The 10,253-nt window shown below is 42.1% G+C and overlaps 1 protein-coding gene across 1 annotated transcript; it reads left to right on the plus strand.

Annotated features, from left to right (window-relative positions):
* Positions 1-288: 288 nt before the first annotated feature.
* Positions 289-9,292, plus strand: vtg2 (vitellogenin 2). The gene is made up of 34 exons (XM_085433347.1): positions 289-328; positions 650-670; positions 772-923; positions 1,021-1,272; positions 1,373-1,534; positions 1,624-1,772; positions 1,860-2,010; positions 2,099-2,256; positions 2,335-2,500; positions 2,581-2,706; positions 2,792-3,010; positions 3,119-3,336; positions 3,431-3,528; positions 3,616-3,740; positions 3,868-3,972; positions 4,083-4,202; positions 4,290-4,473; positions 4,570-4,663; positions 4,757-4,942; positions 5,041-5,191; positions 5,273-5,489; positions 5,589-6,361; positions 6,451-6,495; positions 6,575-6,643; positions 6,735-6,941; positions 7,025-7,167; positions 7,355-7,493; positions 7,597-7,726; positions 7,836-8,019; positions 8,111-8,205; positions 8,299-8,393; positions 8,520-8,685; positions 8,826-8,987; positions 9,079-9,292. The coding sequence occupies exons 1-34, from the start codon at positions 289-291 to the stop codon at positions 9,186-9,188; spliced, it is 5,412 nt and encodes a 1,803-aa protein (XP_085289473.1). The 3' UTR covers positions 9,189-9,292.
* The last annotated feature ends 961 nt before the right edge of the window (positions 9,293-10,253 follow it).

The following is a 10,253-nucleotide window of genomic DNA, read 5'->3' on the forward strand; positions in this document are numbered from 1 at the left end:
TGTTTAAAATGTGTGAAGTGCTATAGAAGAAAAACATATTCTTGTAATTGCGACATTGGGAAATCCCTGGAAATTTGTGAAAGGTAAGAGCCAGGTCAATACAACTTGTCACATCTGTGATGTTTCCTATTAGTTTATTTACTTTGTCTAATCTGTATGATCAGGGCATGGTCACATCAACACCAAAGACAGCCGGCATTTAGTTAATGATACATTTGATGGGCAACGTCAGCAAAAAATCTGCTTAAAAAGGACGCCTCTGCCTGCAGATCCTCACATCCACCAGCCATGAGGGTGCTTGTACTAGCTCTTGCTGTGGCTCTCGCAGGTGAGTAGGAATTATTTACAACTAAATGTTGTTAAATTGAACTAAAAATTCATCTTCTGAAAAAACAGTCTTTTTTAAGAATTAGATAACAACTAAGAATAAGAATTTCAATAGACTTGCAGCTGAGAAGAATTGTTACTGCCAGTGCTAGCAGTTTAATGCTGCCAGAATATAACAATGCTAATTGCCAAATGTTAAGCACATTCTGGCAAAATAGCATAAATTTTATATAAATTAGTATCATTATCCCTTTACATATTCTCTTCCCTATTTCTTGTCATTTGTGACACCAAATTAACATTTATTCTTCTCCTGTTACAGTGGGGGACCAGTCCAACTTGGGTATGTTGTTGTCCTGTTATGTTAAACACAAAAGGCAGTTAATAGAGAAAGCTTCCCCCTCATCTTAGAAATGCACTTTGTTTCTTTTTCTGTTTTTACAGCCCCAGGATTCGCTTCTGTTAAGACCTACATGTACAAATATGAAGCGGTTCTTATGGGCGGCTTGCCTGAAGAGGGCCTGGCTCGAGCTGGGGTTAAAATCCAGAGCAAAGTTTTGATCAGTGCAACAAGTGCCAACGACTACATTCTGAAGGTACAGATCACTAGGCAGAATTAAAATGAAAGATTATTGAAACAGACAACTTGAAACATAGCTTGTTTCTCTCTCTTTCTCCTCTTTTTTTTTGCAGCTTGTAGACCCTCAGTTGCTGGAGTACAGTGGCATCTGGCCCAAAGATCCTTTCCATCCGGCCACCAAGCTCACCACAGCCCTGGCTACTCAGCTCTCGACACCGATCAAGTTTGAGTATACAAATGGCGTTGTTGGGAGAGTGTCTGCACCGGCTGGTGTCTCCACAACAGTGCTGAATATCTACAGGGGAATCATCAACCTCCTGCAGCTGAATGTAAAGAAGACACAGAATGTCTATGAGATGCAAGAGGTACAAAAAAATTCGCTTTCATCAGGTCCTTCATACAAAATGCTTGAACACTGACGGAAAATAACAACAATCTATATTTTGATTGTATTTCGTGATCTAGTCTGGTGCTCACGGTGTGTGCAAGACCAACTATGTCATCAGGGAGGACATGAGGGCCGAACGCATTCATCTGACCAAGACCAAGGACCTGAACCACTGCCAGGAGAAAATCATGAAGGACGTCGGCTTGGAACACGTAGAGAAATGCCATGATTGTGAAGCTGTGAGGGCATTTTCTAGTTGTTTCATAATCTCTCTTCTAGAAGTCTTCATGCTGGCAGTTTGAAGATTGCGTTGGTTTTATAATTGCAGAGAGGAAAGAGCCTGAAGGGAACTGCTTCCTATAACTACATCATGAAGCCAGCACCCAGTGGTTCTCTGATTATGGAGGCTGTTGCTAGAGAGGTCATCGAGTTCTCACCTTTCAACATTTTGAATGGCGCTGCTCAGATGGAGTCTAAGTATGTGGTTTAAACTAAAATATTATGCTTCATTACAGATTTATAAGCATCGTGCCACATTGATTGAATGATTATCTCCCCTCACAGGCAAATTCTGACCTTCCTGGATATCGAGAACACCCCCGTGGATCATGCCAGATACACCTATGTTCACCGCGGATCCCTGCAGTACGAGCACGGCAGCGAGATTCTCCAGACACCCATCCATCTTCTGAGGGTCACCCATGCCGAGGCTCAGGTACTGCAGCATTTACTTGGAAAAAGCCTTTTCTGAATTCACCCTGTATCCACAAACCTTTTCATCTGGATTGTTTGTTTCCTCACAGATTGTCAGCACTCTGAACCACCTGGTAGCCTCCAACGTGGCCAAGGTCCATGAAGATGCCCCTCTGAAGTTTGTTGAGCTCATCCAGTTGATGCGTGTGGCCAGAGTCGAGACTATTGAGTCCCTCTGGGCTCAGTTTAAATCTAGACCTGATCACAGGTAAGTGCAGCTTTGATTCAGTAAAGGCCCAAGAAACTAACATGACACGGATAATGGGATTGTACTCCTCTTTCCCAGGTACTGGTTACTGAATGCTGTCCCCCACCTTCGCACTCATGCTGCTCTTAAGTTCCTCATGGAGAAGCTCCTCGCTAATGAGCTAAGTGAGACTGAAGCTGCTATGGCTCTCTTGGAATGTCTGCACTCTGTGACACCTGACCAGAAAACCATCGAACTTGTCAGAGTAAGTATTTTTTTTAAGCTTTCCTATATATTTGCAGTGACATGAAATCAGTTTTATATTGTGTCTTCATCACTTTTCAGAGCCTGGCTGAGAACCACAGAGTGAAACGTAACGCTGTGCTCAACGAGATTGTGATGCTGGGCTGGGGCACTGTAATTTCCAGGTTCTGTAAAGCGCAGCATTCTTGCTCATCTGATCTTGTGACAGTATGTATTATTTGAACATGTTTTATTCTGCTAAAGTTCAATTTAGACATCAGTGGCTTTAATGTTTTTTTACATTCTTGCACAGCCTGTACATAGACAAGTTGCGGAGGCTGTTGAAACAGGTGACATCGATCAGCTCACTGTTGCTCTCAAATGCCTGGATAACGCTGGACATCCTGCTAGCCTTAAGACAATCATGAAGTTCCTGCCTGGCTTTGGCAGTGCTGCTGCCCGAGTCCCACCCAAAGTTCAGGTCGACGCTGTTCTAGCTCTGAGGAGAATTGCAAAGAGGGAACCCAAGATGGTGAGACTACATTTTCTGATTCCTACCATCAATAGCAATAAATATACTTGAGACCTATTTTGTGTGCAGTGTTCAGTTGGGGCTATAGTAATCGGTCTTTCTCATTAGGTCCAGGAAATAGCTGCTCAGTTGCTCATGGAAAAGCATCTCCACGCAGAACTCCGTATGGTTGCTGCCATGGTGCTCTTTGAGACTAAGCTCCCCGTGGGTCTAGCAGCTAGCATTTCCACAGCCTTGATCAAAGAAAAAAACCTGCAGGTCGTTAGCTTTGTCTACTCTTACATGAAGGCCATGGCCAAGACCACATCCCCTGACCACGCTTCTGTGTAAGAACCTAAATGATTTTCATGTTTCTAAGATGCTTTATATCTATGCATGCTAGTCTATCGAATCTCAAATATCCCCTTGTTCTATTTTAAGTGCTGCAGCATGTACTGTTGCCTTGAGGTTCCTCAACCCCAAATTAGGCAGACTGAACTTCCGCTACAGCCGAGCCTTCCATGTGGATACCTATAACAGTAAGACGATAGCAGATAAATAACCCGCTGTTGCACACCTTAGATTTGTGCATGTGGTGTGATGATGTTTATCCATTTGCCTGCCAGATGCCTGGATGATGGGTGCTGCCGCCAGCGCCGTCTTCATTAATGACGCTGCAACCGTGTTACCAAGAATGTTTATGGCCAAAGCCCGTACTTACATGGCCGGAGCTTATGTTGATGCTTTTGAGGTAAGACGTTTAAATGTTAAGTAAGTAACTAAAAAAACACTCGGCAATGCAATTCAATGGCTTCAATATGTAAACCATACATTTTTCAGTATCTGCACTCGAATGCATTCAATAACGTACTTTTCAGGTTGGAGTGAGGACTGAGGGAATCCAGGAGGCTCTTTTGAAAAGACGACATGAACATTCTGAGAATGCAGACAGGATCACCAAGATTAAACAAGCCATGAGAGCTGTAAGTTGAACTACTGTGGCAAGAGTGAAAATGGGATTCTGAGGCACATTTTCTTTACGAGAGCTGACTTTTCTTTTACTTGTTTTTAACCTAATTTATTCCCACAATAGCTTTATGAGTGGAGGGCTAATCCTTCGAGCCAGGCCCTGGCCTCTATGTATGTGAAGTTCTTCGGACAAGAAATTGCATTTGTCAACATTGACAAATCCAAGGTTGACCAGCTTATCCAGGTACGGTTTCTCCCACAGCCTCATATGGTTTCTTAGTAATGATGCATTATGTTAAGTTGAAACTAATAAGCAACGTTGCCTTCACAGTTTGCAAGTGGACCTTTGAGAAACATGTTCAGAGATGCTGTAAATTCTATGATGTCTGGTTACGCAACACATTTTGCTAAACCAATGCTGCTCGGTGAGCTCCGTCGCATCCTTCCCACCACTGTTGGGTTGCCCATGGAGATCAGCCTCATTACATCCGCTGTGACTGCTGCATCCATTGAAGGTAAGTTTCATTTGGACAGTTTACAAGTTTACAAAAGGTAAAAATATATTGATATTGATATGAAAAATATATTGTTCTCTTGTGTTCTTTTGCTAGTCCAAGCCACTGTGTCACCACCTCTGCCTGTCAACTACCGGGTTTCCCAGCTTGTGGAGTCCGATATTCAACTGAGGGCTACAGTTGCTCCAAGGTACACAACAGCTTGAGAAGCTTCTTTTCCGCAGTTTAATGAATGAATTCAGAGATAACTCTTAATGAATAAATATTTTCTGTCTTTTTGCAGTGTTGCCATACAGACCTATGCAGTCATGGGTGTGAACACCGCCTTAATCCAGGCTGCAGTGATGACAAAAGCCAAAGTTTACACAGCTGTTCCTGCACAGATGAAAGCAAGGATTGACATTGTTAAGGGCCACTTCAAGGTTGAGTTCCTGTCTCTCCAGGGCATTAACACAATTGCATCTGCACAGTATGTTCCATCCTTGTCACTAATTGCCATGCATTTCAAAGATTTTTGGTCCTTTTCGGCATCTGTTTTTATTGGGTGGGGTTTTTTCTCTCATACAGCGCTGAGACGGTTGCCATTGCGAGAAATGTGGAAGACCTCCCAGTCGCAAGAAGCACACCACTGATGTCATCTGAAGCTGCATCACAACTTTCAAAGGCCTCTCTCAACTCAAAGATCTCCAGAATGGCATCATCTATAACTGGTGGAATGGTAAGTTTGGTTCACTTGCCTCCTATTTTCAACATTTAACTTTTTGAAATAAACGTGGCGATCTCTGCTGTGGTTTTACAGTCTGCGTCATCTGAAATCATTCCTGCTGACCTGCCACGTAAGATTGGGAGGAAAATGAAATTCCCTAAAACCTACAGGAAGAAAGTCCGTGCTTCAAGCAGAATGCTAGGATTCAAGGCCTACGCTGAGATTGAATCTCACAATGCTGCCTACATCAGAGACTGCCCTCTCTACGCTCTGATGGGAAAGCATGCTGCTTCTGTTAGGATTGCTCCAGGTGAACTTGAAGTTGAAGCTTTAACCTAACAAATTTGCAAAACATTGTGGAAAAGTCCTGTTTTTGTTTTTAATTATTATTCTTTAATTTATATTCCAGCTTCTGGACCAGTCATTGAGAAGATTGAAGTTGAGATTCAGGTCGGCGATAAAGCAGCAGAAAATATGATTAAAGCGATTGACATGAGCGAAGAGGAGGAAGCTCTTGAGGATAAGAATGTCCTCTTGAAAATCAAGAAAATACTGGCACCTGGTCTCAAGAACACCACATCATCTTCCTCCAGCTCCTCCAGCTCCTCTTCATCCAGCTCTAGCTCCAGCAAGTCTTCTTCATCCAGCTCCCGCTCCAGCAGCTCCAAGTCATCCAGCTCTCGTTCCCATAGGTCTCGCTCCAGAAAGTCCCAGTCTAGCAGCTCTCAGTCAAGCCGCTCTCCCTCAAGCTCTTCCTCCTCTTCCTCCTCTTCATCATCCAGATCTTCTTCCAAGTCATCTTCCAGATCATCTTCCAGATCATCTTCCAGATCATCTTCCAGATCATCTTCCAGATCTTCTTCTAGGTCCTCCTCTCGCTCCAGACCTAAGATGGCTGACATTGCTGCTCCTATTATCACGACGTCCACCAGAGTGAACAGCTCCAGTGCTTCATACTTGCTCAGGACATCTGGCAGCAGCAGCAGCAGCAGCAGAAGAACCAGAGTGAACAGCTCCAGTGCTTCATACTTGCTCAGGCCATCTGGCAGCAGCAGCAGCAGCAGCAGCAGCAGCAGCAGCAGCAGCAGGAGTAGCAAGAACAGCAAGAACAGCAAGAACAGCAAGAGCAGCAACAGCAAGTCATCAAGCTCTAGGTCCTCTCGGCGCAGTGCTCAGTCCAAGGTGAGTCATCCTCTCTTCGCAGCATGCAGACGTGTGTGGAATTTTATGGAATGTGGGGCACTTATTTTACAATTCTTTTCCTATTACAGCAACAACTGCTGGCCTTGAAGTTCAGAAAGAACCACGTCCACAGGGTAATTATTAGGCATCACATCAAAGCTCCGTCATGTCTTCTGTTTAAGCAGGCTAAATGTGTGGTTTCCTTGTTTGCAGCACGCCATCTCCACACAGCGTGGCAGCAGTCACAGCAGTGCCCGCAGCTTCGATTCCATCTACAATAAGGTGATCAGTCAAATGAAGATATTTACGGTGTTACACATTAAACTGGGAATAAACATAATTATTAATATCAACCTCTGGTTTTCACTTTTAGGCCAAGTACCTCGCTAACACACTCACTCCTGCCATGTCCATTGCAATCCGTGCCGTGAGAGTCGACCACAAGGTCCAGGGATACCAGCTAGCAGCTTACCTGGACAAACAGACCAACAGAGTGCAGCTGATTTTTGCCAGAGTCGCTGAGAAGGACAACTGGAAAATCTGTGCCGACGCTGTGCAGCTGAGCGCGCACAAGCTGATGGTAAACATAATGAACTTATGAGGAAGTAACCAACTAAAATTAGGTATGATGCTTAGGCTTTAACTCACTGAAATTTATTTTAGGCCAAGATATCCTGGGGTGTTGATTGCAAGCAATACTCCATCACGATTATAGCTGAAACTGGTCTTTTGGGCCATGAGCCCGCAGCCCGCATGAAGCTGAACTGGGACAAACTGCCAAGAAGCATAAAGCACTACGCAAAGAGGTAAAGCTGTGGACATTATTTCGATTCATGCATATAATCAGTGCTTTTATCAAAAAGCTTTTGCAGACATTTTGCAGATGGCAGTGCATAGCAATTACTTTCTTCTGACATCCTCTCGAACCTGTCGTTTGTACTGAAAACTGATAAAAGCTTTATAAAACACTCAGTAACCTTTATGCTTGTCTAGGGCGTGGAAATCCATGATCCCTATTGGTCAAGCATTTGGAGTAAACTACGCAAAGGCCAAGAATCCTCGTAATCAGATCAAAATGACTGTAGCTGTTGCTACTGAGACAAGAATGAATATTGTGATGCACACACCAAAGGTACAGTTTTGTTGCCCCTTCTTCTGTATGCACTGAAAATGTTTGCAATGCACTTTGTCACTCAGAGTGTTTCTAACTACTTTCTGACTGTTTAATATTCCAGGCGATCCTTTACAAGCGTGGGATGTGTCTACCTGTTGCTTTACCTATTGGAAACACTGCCGCCGAGCTGCAAGCATCCCGGGACAACTGGGCTGACAAGATGTCCTATTTAGTTACCAAAGCTAACGCAGGTAAAAATATTTTAATGTTTTTTTTAACAAAAAACAACAACAAAAAAACCCAAAACAGATTTCATATTTCTGTGATTTGACTTGTGATTTCCTTTTCGTTCCATTTCAGTTGAATGCTCCCTCATCAACAACACACTGACCACATTCAACAACAAGGAAGCTAGAAATGAGCTGCCACACTCGTGCTACCAGGTCTTGGCTCAGGATTGCACACCAGAACTCAAATTCATGGTTCTGCTGAAGAAAGACCAAATACAGGATCAGAACCAGATCAATGTTAAGATTTCAGACATGTAAGAGCAGCCAGGATTTATGTGGAAAAGAAATAATGGTCAGCCTGTGAGCCAAAAAATAATCATATGTATTTGAACTGCTTCTCAACAGCGATGTGGACATGTATCGGAAGAACAACGCTATTGTGGTGATGGTTAACGGAGTTGAAATCCCTAAAAGCAACCTGCCATACCTGCATCCATCAGGTTTTTGTTTTGTTTTTTTAATTTAACAAAAATATTGAACTGCCAGATTGTGCCATTTGAAACCATGCTTATACATATTTGCACTTACTTTAGGTAAGATACAGATCAGACAGTTAAATGAAGGCATTGCTCTCATGGCACCCACCCATGGTCTTCAGGAGGTCTTCCTTAGCTTCAACGAGATGAGGGTAATACAAAAAAATGCTGATAATACGTATATCTAATATGCATATTTATTATTTTCTGAGGCAATTTCCTATTTGTATACCTGCTTTAATCTACATTGTACTAATATCTGAACTTTTTTATTTCAGGTTAAAATTGCAGACTGGATGAAAGGAAAGACTTGTGGAGCCTGTGGAACGGCAAGCGGAAATGTCGGAGATGAGTACCGCACACCCAGTGAACAGGTGACCAAGGATGCCATCAGCTACGCCCACTCCTGGGTTCTGTCTTCAAACACCTGCCGTGATCCCTCCGGTAATCCTTGCAATATTTCCTTGACCTTTCTCTAAGAGAACATTACCTGCAATGCAAACTGTCACAACACAAACAATGAATATTTGGCATCAAACAATGCACACATACAATACTTACCTTCACCTTCTACACTCTTCCAGAGTGTTCCATCAAGCAGGAATCTGTGAAGCTGGAGAAGCAGATGGTCTTTGAAGGTGTGGAGTCCAAATGCTACTCTGTTGAGCCTGTGCTGCAGTGCCTGCCCGGCTGTATCCCAGTGAGAACCACTACCGTCAACGTTGGCTTTCACTGCCTGCCCAGTGGTGAGTTGCAAGAAAGCTTCTTTGAAAAACATTATCTCTGTTTTAGTATCACGTACAGTCTCCAATCACTTCTCTTTTTTCACTGTTGCAGAAACAACTGTGAACCGTTCTGGTCTGAGCAGCTTCTTCGAGAAGAGCATCGACCTGAGGGATACTGCAGAAGCCCACCTGGCCTGTCGCTGCACTCCTCAGTGTGCTTGAGCTCATTGCCTTCGGCCACATGACATTTTGTTTTCTGTTTTAGACAGGTGTTGTTAATTAGCTTTGGCTCAACTTGTAAACTTAAATAAATTGGAAAAGCATGTGAAGCATGAAACTGTTGTGCTCATCTTTTATTATTATTATTATTATTTCCTTATTCTTTATTATAACAAAACATAAATAAGATCAACTTAATTTGTCCCAAAAGTTAGTCACAGAAACCAAAATTTGAAAAAATGCAACATGACAAACAGATGTCAGTGAGGTCAAGTCTACTCAAAAGAAGCAAAACTGAATAGAAAAATTAAAGAAAAGTAAAATAAATAAAATAAATCAAAATCAAATGCAATAAAATGTTATGTAAAAAGCTTGATATAATACAGTAAGGAGCTCAAAATATTAAAATCTTAAAGAAATGCAATAAATACAAAAAAACCCAATAAAAATGTAAATAAAATACATCAAAGTGATTTTACAGAGTAAGATTAAACTAGATAAAAATGGATTACTAAAGAAACTCTAAAAGAAATCTGCTCATCCTCTTCTTGTATGTATTTGTTGCACATTTTGCAGTAACATGAAATCTTTGTAAGCACAGTAGTCATGAGCTCACATTAAAATTACATTTGTAATACAACCTAAGCAGTTTAGGAACATTTATCATGGTACAAGTGAAAGAGACCCTTTTAGTGCACTCCTTGATTTGTGGAAGGTTGGCTTATTCACATCATTATAATGTAGCCGTAAACAGGGACCTGTCTACAACCTGCCCAATAAGTATAGCATGTTAAGTTGCAGAAAGCAACACAACATGGGGCGGTTTGTTTACAAACTCAAGTCTAACTTGTTTTTTGTTAGAAAAAATCTGATTGTTACATGCTTAAATTTACACAAGTTTACACTGTCACGAATAAAAATTTAAACCTAATTTTTTATGATTTGTTGGGTTAACCCTCTGAGGTCCAAAATATAATTGGCCATTTTTGACTACGTTCAGGGCTGGACTGGGACAAAAAATGAAAACAAACGCTGTTGTGACAGTGATGTACAGTCTTATTGGTATTT

The sequence above is a fragment of the Copadichromis virginalis genome, linkage group LG15 (genome assembly GCF_057382275.1).
Source record: "Copadichromis virginalis isolate Kocher_CV1m ecotype Utaka linkage group LG15, C_Virginalis_male_GT1.1, whole genome shotgun sequence".
Classification (NCBI taxonomy): domain Eukaryota; kingdom Metazoa; phylum Chordata; class Actinopteri; order Cichliformes; family Cichlidae; genus Copadichromis; species Copadichromis virginalis.

Coding starts and splice junctions, on each gene's coding strand:
- vtg2 (XM_085433347.1), top strand. CDS start 289: ATGAGGGTGCTTGTACTAGCTCTTGCTGTGGCTCTCGCAG. Junction 2,707..2,791: donor GCTCATCTGATCTTGTGACA/GTATGTATTATT, acceptor ATTCTTGCACAG/CCTGTACATAGACAAGTTGC. Junction 3,741..3,867: donor CTTATGTTGATGCTTTTGAG/GTAAGACGTTTA, acceptor CGTACTTTTCAG/GTTGGAGTGAGGACTGAGGG.